This window comes from Bombus terrestris, chromosome 6 (genome assembly GCF_910591885.1).
Source record: "Bombus terrestris chromosome 6, iyBomTerr1.2, whole genome shotgun sequence".
In the NCBI taxonomy this organism is placed as follows: Eukaryota; Metazoa; Arthropoda; class Insecta; order Hymenoptera; family Apidae; genus Bombus; species Bombus terrestris.
In genome coordinates this window covers 16572142-16586841 of record NC_063274.1, presented here as the reverse complement: position 1 = coordinate 16586841, position 14700 = coordinate 16572142, and the positions used below count along the sequence as shown (strand labels likewise).

Below are 14700 nucleotides of genomic sequence, written 5' to 3'. Positions count from 1 at the left end.
GAATGCCTCTGTGTAGGTTATTATACATTAATATAGATTTCATTCTATTCAGACTTTTGAACGGGATTAAATTATAAATAAGAAATGATTTACACATATATAAATTATTTCTTTTTATGTATATTCATTAAATTTAATATTAAATTTATTATACAATATATTATAAACAAACTAATACAAAAGTTAATAATTATAACAGTAATGTTAGAGTAATGTGCATAAATAAATATTTTTCAAAAATATTTTGTGTAATATGTAAGTACACATGAATTACGCTTAGGAATGATAATTTGTTCTTTTAAAAGTTATAACTTATCGTAAATTTCGCGTGATAGAAGAAATTGTGTATGAAGGTACAAGTTTCATAAGAAATGTATACAAACAGTTGGTTCGATTATGTACACACATTATTCTTAAGTTTAAATTTGCTCGACCTTTACGAAACTAGAAACGAATAACGTTTATATGAAAATTATTCCAACAATTAAGCTATTTCTCATTGCAATTATCATATCATTTTATTAATGTTCTTTTTCATTATAAAAATACGAAATTTTTATTTTTACAAATTCTTATAAATTTTTACGATCTTTATACAAATATGAAATATATATATGTATTTTCAAATATTCTACTGTAATATTTCCACATGCAAAATAAATAGAAAGATTAATTTCTATAAACAAACTATACGTGTCGTTCACATATCCTATAAAAAAAGAACAATCCCTTAACATATCGTTACCACCTACACTTAACAAAAATGATAACTCTACACTGCGCTTAATTTGAATAATTTGAAGAAAATATACATTTTATTACATTATTTAATAATTTGCTTCTCCTTTTCGCCTATCCTGAGTGAGAAAAAGAATCGATCGATGATGCCTGGAAATGCGTCTTTTTCTCATATTGGCTGTGGGTGAATCTTTCGATATTACAGTACTGAAGGCATAAAGAAAGTAACAAATGCCTATCAACTGTGTGACAGTGGTTTGCTCCATCGCTGTTGCAACGCCCAACACTTTATTGTATTTCGTTCCTTTCGTCAAGTTGTGTCCGTTCGTATTCGCGAAAACATGCCGCGTTGTTTGATCAAGTCGATGACAAGATACAGAAAGACGGATAGCTCTTCTGAAGGTAAGAAACATTTCTTCGCTGTACAGTAAGCTACAGTATGTCCAGAAACGACAAATGATATTTTAGCGTGGTTATGAAAAAGAAAGTACGTATGTATATCCTGTAACTCGTAAAGTTGTTGAAAAAGATGAATTGCGTTTCTTGCCCTGAATCTCAAGGTCCACTTTCAGCTAGACATTCGTTAATGATAATTAAACAATTCGCATATGGAGCGCGTATTCTATCGTACAAGAAGAGAAAAAATTTGTTTCATAAGACTTTACCAGTGCGTCCCTCTCTCTCCCCCAAACTTCTAGTACATATTATACGTTATTCTACTCGTTTTCACGTGTTGAATACGAATATTGTATTTGTTTTAGTCGGAGATGATATATTGCCTAAAAATTCGTTAGATACAGTTTCAATTTCGAACGTGTTTTTCTTGAAAGCTAACCCAAATCTACCTTAAAACTAACTCAAAATCAAACGTAAATTTAATGTAAAAATTTGATGGTACGAAACGAAAGGTACGTATACCGAAGGAAAGATGACAACCATAAAGTTGGCTTTCCATGTTTGTATTTTTTTGTATTTTTGGCACATTTTTGCCCGTTCCGCCAAGAACGAATGCGATATTGGTATTCAATATGTTAAAACGAATAGAATGATATACATTATATGCAAAAAGTTTGGGGACACTGGTAAAGTTCGATCAATTGTTTTTCATATATTAATAGAAGCAGAATTACCATGGACGCCGCCGTCATCGGTTGATGCGAAGAGAAAACATCAGACCAAAGATAATTCTACGAAATGTAGTAATATATGGACGTCTTCAAAATTACCAATCGTAACACGATATACGTTTAACAAAGAAAACACTATGTTGTGGAATAAAGAATCTAATGTAGACGAAGTAGAGTTAGGGATGATAAATTTTTCCGACATCGAAAATACGATATCGTCGACTACTACGAATGTTTCCATGAATACCAATCAGGTAGTGATTGACCCTAATAATAAACAAAACGTGGAGAAAGTGCAAATACCATTGACATCAAATTCTGAAAAAGTAGAGTACCCGGTAAACGTAAGTAATAATGAAATCAAGGTGGCAGTAAATTTGAATAGGACGTTCAATGAAACCGAGAATCAAACGACCTCGCAAGCATTATATCTTACTCCAAATAAGAAACAGATTGATTCCCAAAATCAGTATCTGGGTGGCAATATGAAAACGTCGGGGGTGGAGAACCCACAAAATTGGAAGCGAAATAAAACTATGCATTATTGTCCCTATTGCCGTAAAAGCTTCGATCGTCCATGGGTGTTGAAGGGTCATCTCCGCCTCCATACTGGTGAACGACCTTTCGAGTGTCCAGTCTGCCATAAATCTTTTGCTGATCGGTATATAATCCTTCCATGTTTTCGTTCAATATTTATCGGTACACCACAAACATTAGCACGCGTTACGAATAATAAAAAGATTTTGGAATTTTGTTGATACGTAATGATTATGATAGAAAGTTTTTAATGAAAAATGTATAAGAATGAAAACGACAATCAGATATCTTGATTGCGTAATCCGTGCGTAATGTGTTAATTCGTGCATCTCTTGAATTATTTATTTTTTCATAAATTAAGAAGTTAATTTTATTGATTTAATTGTATCGTTTTATAAAATTAAGGTTACGGTGTGACGTCTATATTTTGTAGATCAAATTTACGTGCGCATCAAAGGACACGAAATCACCATCAATGGCAATGGCGATGCGGGGAATGTTTCAAAGCATTCTCACAAAGACGATATTTGGAACGACATTGCCCGGAAGCTTGTAGAAAATATCGAATATCTCAAAGGAAGGAACAAAATTGTAGCTAGAAGTCAAATTTTATTTCTTTAATATAAACATATTTATATAGAGAAATGTATAATATTATACATTAAATATATTTCGTTAATTAACTACGTAAAATTTGGATTCGAATATATATAATATATACTATACAATAGTATGATAAAACCATAGAACAACTTTTAACTTTTTCGCCCATACTATTTTCCTTGGGTCAAATTTATAAATTTCAATAAGTGAAAATATTAATTATATAATGTTAAGACAAATTCACATGTCTCTTTTCTACGAATAAGGATTGTTTTATTTATTACAAACGATAAAAGCATTTAAATCGACAAAGGATATGACATCGAAATAAAAATTCGAATAGCTTGATCTTTGTTTGTTAACTATACATATTCTTTGAGAAACAAAGTCTCATTCAAAAATATTATGTAATTCTGTATTTACTCTTATTTGAGATTTTATGTAAGTAGTAACAGTATTAATTGAATTTGATTTATTTACCGTCGCAGCTTTGTGGCTCCCCGTAGCGTTAATTTTACGAATATTACATATATATATATACACATGTATATAATAGACCATTATAGTCTTATAGCTCCCCGTAATGTGAATATTGGCACGATAGATATGAATTGTACAGTAACGTAGTCGAGACAATGAATAAAGAAATTTTAGTAATAAATTGATTGATTAAGTATCATAATTACATATTATCATTGATAGATATATATACCCACTTGTTAATCTACATATTTACTTTTGTTATTAATACGTTTAAGTTCAAATCTGTTAACCAAATTATTATTTGATTAAAGTGTTCAAATTTTAATTAGTCGGGTTTATTTCTCAATTATTTAGAGCTCCATGGGTAACAACCTAAATCCGAATTCCCCAGACGAACACATAATAAATATACTGATAAATGTTAGGGCGCAAAAACCCAAATGACACGAAGCGAAGTTTTCTAAAAATTATCAAACAAAAGGAAAATAATAAACTAGCTAACTAACTATAACGGCAAATGGATCGACGTTTGATCGAGCAAGTTCGAGATACGATACGAGGTACGATTTAAGAGTGCGCCTTAAAGCTTCGCGTGAAATTAGGCGTCGTCATCGATAGAGTGCGCGCAATAACGTAACGGTTTCTAACCTAAGTAATTTTACTCTTTCATGGCGCATGTCGTGTACGTTCAACGAGGAATAATTATCACCCGCATTTGACGCAGTGCGTTAGTCTCATATTACTAACGGAAAAGAACGTAATATAGTGCCGCGTATTACGCGATACGCTTTCCGAGCAAGTAATCCGTGTTAGTGCTCCGTAAGAAAGAACGCGGCGGTTAAGCACTGCAAAGAAAACTTGACATTGGAACGGCCATTTTGGCGTGTTGTTTCCTAATCGAGTGCTCAGCTCAGCATCGATATCCATCCATTTCAAGGCAAGTAGCTCTGTACTATATAAAAATTTTGTTAAACGAATGATTTTGCATTTAAGGGAATTTCGTTTTTCTTTCCGTCGTGTACATATATTCAGAAAAATTTTAGACTTGTTTTATAGAAAAGAAAATTGACTTTGCACAGATGGTTTGTACTCTGTTTTTCATCCTGCTCACAAGTATGTCTGACGGTAGTAACGTGATGTATTAACATCGACCACCAAATCAATCTTATTAGTATATTGAAAGTATGCTGTATAAATAACATGCGATTATAATATTAATTACGATTTTCTGTTGAATATGCATATGTATAACATATAAAAATGTTACCAATATCTTAAACTTTCCGAATAAATTATCTTCGTTTTTCTCATGGATGTGATATATTTGGTAAACTTCGTTCAATTTACTTCGTAAACAATTTTGTGTGTTCTAATTGCTGTTTTTGTTAAAAGTTATATAAAGATTATGAAATAGATTGAAATGATTGCAGTATTAATGTTATATTAATTTAGGCAATGTATTATAATTTTTCAAAATTCCGTTTTATGATATTATGTTTTAATTTATAAATTTAATTTTATGTTAATTCATAATAATTTTATAACGTTTTAAATGTTAATGGTGCTGTGAAATCGATATGTCTAAATGTAGTATGTATATGTTCTTCAAAATTCAAAGTTTTTCTAAACAATATCAGTAGCCAATATTGAACTGTTAAACTTCCTTATAAGGTTGAAATACATAAAAACTAGTATTCTTCCAATCAGTATACCTATGATGTTTACATTCTATTGTGATCTTTTCAACAGGTCACATATATTGATATTGCTTTTTGTTCTATGAACGTGTTAATGTTCCATTTATGACTTATACTCGCAATTTCAAGTAACTTCATGTTAGTGTTTATTGTTTATTCTATTATAGTTAAACAATTAATTATGTAAGACATACTTATTATATATTTTAAATAAATATTCCATTTATAAAAGAAAATTTATATTTTTAGGAAATAGATAATATTTCATCATTTCCAAAATGATGACAGAAACACATATAAATTCCAATCATGTCCTAAATTCTGGTTTGAATACCAAATCAGAAATAGACAAAATGGACGATGTGGGTTGGAAAGCCAAATTAAAAATTCCACCAAAGGACAAACGAATTAAAACTAGTGTAAGTTATATATTATAATCATTCTAATTTTACTTTAGTTATACTTTATTCACTAATAAAATTCTATGAATTTAGTTATTTTATCTATTTTTGGCTTAAATTATTAATAAAATTGTTTACATAAAAATTTTTAGGATGTTACTGATACTCGTGGCAATGAATTTGAGGAGTTTTGCCTAAAACGAGAATTATTAATGGGCATCTTTGAAAAAGGTTGGGAAAAGCCTTCCCCAATTCAAGAAGCCAGTATTCCTATTGCATTATCTGGTAAAGATATCTTGGCTCGTGCGAAAAATGGGACTGGTAAAACTGGGGCCTATTCAATTCCAGTGCTAGAACAGGTTTGCATATAATTAATTGCTCTAATATAATTAAATATGTTACTAAAACGTTTCATTGTGTTAACTTTAATATTATTATTATTAATATATTACCTTAGGTTGATCCACGAAAAGATGTGATTCAGGCACTAGTACTTGTACCCACTAGAGAGTTAGCTCTTCAGACATCGCAAATTTGCATTGAACTGGCAAAACATATGGACATAAAAGTAATGGTAACTACTGGAGGAACAGACTTACGGGATGACATTATGAGGATTTACCAGACAGGTTTGTATTTAATGTATCTTTTCATAAGAACTAATTTAAAAATTAAAAATATTTTACTTATGATGTAATTCGTTTTTAGTACAAGTAATAATAGCAACGCCAGGAAGAATTCTTGACCTTATGGACAAGAATGTTGCAAATATGGATCATTGTAAAACTCTAGTTTTGGATGAAGCAGATAAACTACTGTCGCAAGATTTTAAAGGGATGTTGGATCATGTCATTTCCAGGTATATATTTTAGTATATAATTATTGATGATATCTTTTTATATTATATATATTATTGTACTATAATTTTTACTGTCATGCATCTATTTAGATTACCACATGAACGTCAAATACTGCTGTATTCAGCTACATTTCCCCTGACAGTGAAACAATTCATGGAAAAACACTTAAGAGATCCATATGAGATTAATTTAATGGAAGAACTCACATTGAAAGGTGTAACACAATATTACGCCTTTGTACAAGAACGACAAAAAGTTCATTGTCTTAATACACTGTTCTCCAAGGTAAGGCCACTGTAAGGTCTGTTTGTTTTACATAATATGTTTAATATAAAAATTTACTGAAATAAATTCTATTTTTTTTCTTTATCAAGTACTTCTGCCTAATTTATTTTTTGTTTTTCAAGTTGCAAATAACACAAAGCATAATATTCTGCAATTCAACACAACGTGTTGAATTACTCGCAAAAAAGATAACAGATCTTGGATATTGCTGTTATTACATACACGCGAAAATGGCGCAGGCACACCGAAATCGCGTGTTCCATGATTTTCGAGCAGGACTATGCAGAAACTTGGTAAGTGTGTAAAATTATTATATTATTAACTAAGTAAATTGTATGTGCTTATTGATTTTTCTTCTAATGGAAAAGTTATCAAAGTTTAATTATAATGTTTAATTTTATGGAAAAATTTAAAGTTATATATTAATGTATTATCTATAGGTGAGCAGTGATCTGTTTACTCGTGGTATTGATGTACAAGCTGTGAACGTCGTTATCAATTTTGACTTTCCAAAAATGGCAGAGACATACCTTCATCGTATCGGCCGATCAGGACGATTCGGTCACTTAGGTATAGCAATTAACCTAATCACGTACGAAGACCGTTTTAACTTACATCGTATCGAACAAGAGCTTGGAACAGAGATTAAACCTATTCCAAAGGTAATAGATCCAAGTTTGTATGTAGCAAGACCAGAAGACAATAATAGCATGGAAGAGGGTAATGTGTCTAAGTAGTTTCGATACATCATCATGATGTTTATATGCGCTCAAAGAGTTTGAAGTGTTAAATGGTGATTGTGTGACTCGTACATGTAAGGCATACATTGCTATGCTTTGAACTCACAGAGTGAAACATTATTTCAGTCTGAAAAAAGTATTGTCTGGGGTGTTTAACAGTGTATAAAGACAAAACAGTGCTATGAACATTTAGATTTAAAAAAAAAGTGGTCTATATAGAAAAAAATTGAAAATTTCAATTAACATCATACTAAAACGGCGAAAACATGAATTACTTGTAAATAAGGCATACTGAGCATGAAACAGTGAACTCAGTGAATGAAGTGATGCGAATGCCGGTGCGAGTCATTCTTTGTACATAAATACATATAAATGTACATAATCTAAAGTGCGCGCCAGAGTCAAGCCATTATCAAGAGCACAACATGTAAACAAATAACATGAGTAACATAATAATCATTACATTTTACCACAAACTGTAAATATTACATGTGAGTATTCATCATTTTAATAGTAAATTTTTATACAATGGCTTCATACTTCCAAGATTTTTTTGTTCCTTAAGAAAAATGTGATGGGATGTGTGATTTAAGAAGAAACACAGCATAATGAGAGTAAACTACAGTTTAATGCTGTTTGTATCTGAATACCATAAATTAATCCATATACCCATTACTTTTGCATTACCATACTTTACATATAAATTCTTCTTAAATATATGATCACAAATTCTAAATATTATATCGATCTTAATATTTGATCATGGCTTGATTTTGCTACCTGTCAATGCTGTCATACAACTCTGAAATTCAAATCACTTTTCAAAAAAGGCGAGATAATCTTTTTTCTTTCTGTAAAGTGGTAATAGACTGTTTTAAACTTAATCTGATTTTTTTTTACGAAATTGTGATTGAGAGTCAGAGGTTGTAAAATTGACTAGTTTTATATAATTATTTTTTATAAATAACTGGCTGGTGGCATTTGTCGAAGTTAGGGATTCTATGTAAGATGTCTATTGAATATTTGTGTCTACTGTAATTCAAAATTGTTCCACCAATTGATATATGAGTAATGACATTATCTAGCAAGGATTCTTTGTTACATTTAAGACACATTTTAGGTAAAACTACGAATATAAGCAAAAATGTATATATTGTAGCATAATAACAATATCATTTTCTGCAACAGATAAAGACAACTGCCAAAATGTAATGGAACGTCAGCATGGAATCCCCTTTTATTCTTGGTTTTTTTTTCTTTGATATCTGTGTACATGTTAACCATATAAAAAGGTAAAAAGTTGTAGACGCATGTAAGAAGTAATTTTCCATAAAGTAAATTTCTATTGTTAATATTCTCCCATGAACGAAAAAAGTCCACCACCAGCCAAGACGACCTAGGTTTATGGAACGAAATGTGTATACATTAATAGGCAATAGTAGCATATTTCATATTTGAAGCAAAAAATTTCAATGAGAGATATTAATGAGAAAAAGGTGATGGAAAACGGTTTGGAATGCCTTTAGACTTATAATATCAGTTTTGACGGATATTTTGCTTCTGCGGTGGAGGAAACAGGAGAGATGTCCTATGACGACTAAGATCTTGACTGCTGGAATGGAGAGTTAGTATAGTATAGTATGATATTAAAAGTATTTGAAATTTTGCTTTAATACAAATATGGAACTAAACTTAATTTTGAATATCCATCTAATAACGCGATGGATTTTTATATGTGCAAAATTTTTAAATATGCATGAGATAAAACATTAAGCTTTCTAATCAATATAGTTCCATGTAATGTCAATATAAAATTAATATGTAATTATGCTTATTACTTAAAAACTTTGACTTTTAATTTAATATTTCGTATAGATGACACATAAATACAATCATAATGAGTACGAATATTTGATACAAGAGTTCTATGCACTGACTCGTACGCATATCAAAGATGAAACGAAAAATCCTTTTCGTTCTCCGTTTTCATTGCCCATAATAAAATGTAAGCACGTTTTTAGTATATGGGGTAATGCGGTTTTTGCACAAAACATTTTATATAATTCTGTTCTATGTAAGAAAGTGAAAATGATATGCTGTGAAATTATTAATTATCTGACGTATTATAAATTCTCTCTTGTATCCGCTATCTGAGCATTAATGCTGTGATTTAGTATTATAGTATTAAAAGCATTAAAAACCGTTTTTCTGTGCTGACACAAATTATAATTTCATACGTACGACGTTTCAATATTGAAAATGTGTCTGTAAACGCACGTATCAGGGTGCAACAACATTATCTATCGATTTACACTTTTTTGCCAGTTTGAGAAAGAATGTGATTTAAGAAATTCGTTTATTATAGAAAATCTCGAAACAATTGAGTATAAGCGCGCATCGTATTGTTGCAAGAATCAGGCATTAAGATGCTTGGAACGATAGAAAAAAGAGCCAGTTAATGGTAGAGAATCAATGTGTAAAACGTTCTTTGCCATGTTGGAATATAAATTCCAAAGTGGAAAGAAAAAGAATTAGTTATAAAAATTGGCGGTGATTTATTGAAATAATTACGTAAGCATTGTATTTATAACAGTTTAGAGAGAAACATATAGTGTTTTTTTCATTGTGGCTCTATCTTTTTATCGATTATTACGTTTTTTTCATATACGAAGTTACTTACGCTGAGAAAGAAAGAAGAAAAAGTGCATTTTTACTAATTGGATATATTGCATACAGTAAAATCGTATATGAATTCCGTTCTAATATTATATTATAATCCTTTTTTGTTTCTCTCGGTCTCATTCTTTCATATTTTATTATTTTCTTCATACGGAAACATGTAATTCAGTAAATCGGACAGTATTTTGGATAATGTCAGTTCTAAAACAAAAAGAATACTCCTACATATTCACCACAAAAATTTTACTTTTGTGTTATATATATTTGTGAAAGTTCTATCATGGTTCTTTTCGCGAAGTTGTACAGACTAGGAAGACGTTCGTGTGTTCTTGGTCTTATTGACTTATAATTTAAAGCACCATTAGATCCGATACCGGAATATTTTGTGAGATATATTTTAAATCAATCTTTAAGAGAGTCAAGAATGTGCCAATGAGGAAAGAAAGAAAGAAAAAAATGTTCTTAAACACGCTGCATGAAACTGTGCCTAATAAATTTACGTGTATCTTGATTATTTCGTAAAATATTGTATACGTGTGTATTTGTTTATTTAGCAATTTTGCAACTGTGTCGAGCTATAACGAAAACGATAACTGTTGCAACATAAGCAAATCATAAAACATGTGACTAATTGGGAATGGTCATTATAGTGTTTATCTTGACTCTTTTGAAAGACTGATATTCGTGTGAAATAAAAGTATAAATCTCTAATAGAAGCAGGGTGATAAAAAGAAAAAAAAATTGCTGAATGCAATGCTATGCGTATAGACTGAAGGAATAAATATATATTTGTTTTGTTCTATTATTGAAATTACGACAAGTAATCTTAACTTTAAAGTTACGTCATGCTCTATGTTGTACATGGAATCTGAATCTGTAAAACCATAGAATGCATGTAATACATATATACATACATGTATTTCTTTTTGAAGCGTTTATGGGATTGCTTGTACAAGAGTCATATAGTAACTTTGTTCTTTACCATCTTGCGAGTGTTCCCTCATGTCTGTCGCATAGATAATATTTCCAAGTGAAGTTCCTATACCTCATCTTGGAGAAGGAAATACCCTTGATGTGGAAACAATTGTGTGAGGGCACCTTTGTAGCGATGTGTTAATATCTGGATTATGGGATACGTAAGGGAAAAACCCTTGTCATCATCCTAAGGGTTAATAATAATCTTTAAGTATATACGATTCACTTCGTATGTGTAGTGAAGGAAATAACATCTTTACGAGACTGTGGAATGTTATATTCGTGAAACAATCTCGTACCTTCGTTGCAATTTTCATTGGTTTTAACAACCAATGCCAACGAGCTGCAACACTATAAAATAAAACATACTTTTACAATAGGCGAAAAACATATTTGGTCTCGAACGCATGTCCGAAAAATATTTTGTAGTTCACGCAGCTCGTTCATAATGTTGGGACAACATCTCCAACAATCCGTGCAGAGACTATTAAAAAGAAGAAGAAGGTGAAAAAAAAAGAAAAGAATTCGTAAAAAAAGTACCGTCAACATTCTATTTATAACAACTATGGTAATTCATTTTCCAAAATCTCATTTTAATAGTATCTGAACGTCGAATATTCCTCAGCGACGGTACCTCGAAAGAAACACATATATTTTGCAAATTGTACCCTTTTCCGTATTGTTCACAAACAATGCAACAAATTCTTCATGACACGTTCAAACGGAATTGGTTTATCCTTTGACAAAGAAAGAGAGAAAAAAAAGAAGCTTTTGAAATACGAATTCTCTTGTAAATGCAAGTCGTACAATACCGTATATTTGTTTCTAATGTTTTATACATGAATATGTGCACTTTAAAACCTTTTCATTCGCAAAGCAATAAGTGTCATATTTTGAGACAATCGCACGATATTGTTCGGATTGCATGAAATTAAAAGATAAAAAGAAAATAAAAGAATAAAAAAAAAAAAAGAAAAGAAAAAAGAAAAATGAAAAATCATAAGAAATCGTATGATCCTTATCTGATCGTATGTGTTGATCGAATGTTTTTTGTATCTGAAATTTTTAAGCATTTCTGTAACTTGAGAACACCACCCCCTCTGTGTTGTTATGTACGTTCGATAACGTGAAATTGATCGCGTGCGAAAACAGAATCGAAGAAAAAAACAAAAAGATGAGATTATCTGTTATATATCAGGAACATAAATTGTTTATTTCTCAATTGTAAAGATAGGTTTGTGCCTGAATTACGAAAAGAACCTTTTTTATTTGTTTTTCATTTCTGCAAAGCACAGACCCGATCTGATGGAAAAGATTAAAAAAAGAAACAATAAAATTAAAAGGCATGTCAATGAATTTTGTTTTCGAAAGGAACAAAATAGCAAAGAAAATTTGATCCTTAATAAAATTTCCGGTTCAGTATACCACGTATATTTTCTTTTCAATCTGCCCTATTTAAATTAATCATAAAATAATATTGACATTTTAAACCTTTCAAAAGTATTATACATACAAGCATGTGTTATATACGAACACAAAGTGCATAATTAGAAGATAATCTTTACGTGTAATTTCGTATAGCTGAAGTGGATAATCTGTCCAACGAATTCAAAAATATCGTGGCTAAAGCTAGCTGTATCAGAACTAATCGTACAAGCATTACATTTATCTTCTACGAATTTTATCAACTGCTATTGTTTGTTTCGCTTGCAACAAGGACGAAGAAAATCAGCTTCTTCAAAGATTCGGACGATCGATATTACGTGTTGTGATCATGGAAGTGTTCTAAATTAAAAAATTGGAAATTTGTGAATTTATTACTTATTTTATATTATCTTGTATAATAATATCTTTTAAAAGGAGTTGAAGATTAAATCGCTTAATGTCGTTGAAAATAATATTTTCTTTAATATACTAATCTCAAGATTTTTCAAACTTTGTTAGTTGGATGTTTTACGGGTAAAAATAAAAAAAAAAACATTATGCAAGCATAAGGTTTGATCGTTTGAATAGTTATTAAAAAATGATGAGACAAGTATATAATATAAAAAATATAATAACCAATTATTTGTTAGTACGATACAAGATAAGAATACAAATTAATTTTATTGCTATGTGAGTTTCTTATTTTATATGATAATAAATTCATCGTATTTCATTGTCATAATTTAATAGAATTTCTTTGTTTTTTCATGGAACGATTTAGTACCGAGATAGTATCTATGCAAACACGTATCTATGCAATAATCTACGAATAACTCGAAACGAAAGCCATATAATATAACTTAATTTTACAGTTACAAAAATGTTTGAACTCGTGTCTCAGGAGATTAGTGATCATCGATTGAAATTAGACTAGAAGTTTCATTCACAAACGATAAATCCTCCGAACTGTTTCGCGCGATTAATCAGAAAATATTTAATGGCGCTTGCTAGGATCACTCGTGTCCTCCGATCGGTCATGGTCGAACGGGAATATGTGTTGGAAATATAATTCCTGGTTAGAAGCGACAAATATTGATACGATCGTGCAAATACAATTCCATCCTTGTAATTACATTCATCTATCCATATAGTATAATCGCGAATCTCTGTTACGGATGATCGACACGACAGCATACGAGTGTACACAAACGTGCGATCTACCGATTGCTCTCCAGAGTATATATAAATTATATCACTCTGAACCATTCTTTTCTTCCTGGAACACTGGTGGAAGACATGAAATAATACTATCAGCGATCCAACATGACACCGGTATTGTAGCAACCAATTAACGGCCGTCTGTGATAAGTATTCACTCCTTGATCGTACTTATCGTACGATACACGCGTCGTAAATCTACGAAACAGTCGCGTTAACGCTCGTAGTACACGCGTGCTGAGGCGTCGTGACCGGTTGCAGGGAAGAGGGGTTGCTTGAAAAATGTGGCGAGCTAGCCAAATCTCCGATAGAGCCAGCAGCGATTCGACAAACTCCCACGGCACAAATCCAACCGTTTGGTCGTCTCCAGCTCGATGTTCTTTTCTCTTTCTTGCGAGGCTTCCAGCTTTGATCCGGCAGAGGGTTGCTTTTGCGGGGAGCTGTTGGAAGACGAGGAATGGGAGCATAGTTTCGGATAAGAATTATATTATTGGCTCGTTGGTACGCTCCGAACGAGCGCTATTGATTTTAAGTAATCGCTTAAATAGCGTCAGTGGCCTGTGCAACGGGTTGCCATCGAGTGCAAACGACAGAGACAAGCGAAACCCGCGCCAGAACTTGCAATAGTCGTCGTGTTCTTGCCTCCGTGGTTTCATCTTCCATTTAATTCACCTAGTTCGACTTTCTTTACAATATCTTTACAATACTACTGTCTTAATCGAAGAAGTTATCTGTATCTGTGAGATTTGTCGGCACTGGACAAATTGATAGAGGTTCCAAATCGAATCTCGCATGGGAACAGGAAACAGGAAGGGACTTGCGGAGATGCACAGGAGGGTGAAGGGTGTATGCTTGAATTCTCGGAACATATTGGACAGGCATCGAACGTCTTTACCGGAGGGTTCTTTGAAGGCTCGCGTCCATTAAGGGTG

The 14700-nt window shown here is 31.5% G+C and overlaps 2 protein-coding genes across 2 annotated transcripts; both read left to right on the top strand.

Annotated features, from left to right (window-relative positions):
• The first annotated feature begins 972 nt into the window (after nucleotides 1–972).
• LOC100648959 (zinc finger protein 236) lies at nucleotides 973–4234 on the top strand. The gene is made up of 3 exons (XM_003402738.4): nucleotides 973–1140; nucleotides 1857–2526; nucleotides 2836–4234. Exons 1-3 carry the CDS (start codon nucleotides 1080–1082, stop codon nucleotides 2999–3001), a joined length of 897 nt encoding a protein of 298 aa, XP_003402786.1. The 5' UTR covers nucleotides 973–1079; the 3' UTR covers nucleotides 3002–4234.
• On the top strand, nucleotides 4180–12549 carry LOC100647830 (ATP-dependent RNA helicase me31b). Its single transcript, XM_003402728.4, has 8 exons — nucleotides 4180–4425; nucleotides 5435–5604; nucleotides 5739–5945; nucleotides 6044–6215; nucleotides 6295–6445; nucleotides 6536–6731; nucleotides 6854–7024; nucleotides 7172–12549. Exons 2-8 carry the CDS (start codon nucleotides 5464–5466, stop codon nucleotides 7466–7468), a joined length of 1335 nt encoding a protein of 444 aa, XP_003402776.1. The 5' UTR covers nucleotides 4180–4425; nucleotides 5435–5463; the 3' UTR covers nucleotides 7469–12549.
• Nucleotides 12550–14700: the final 2151 nt, after the last annotated feature.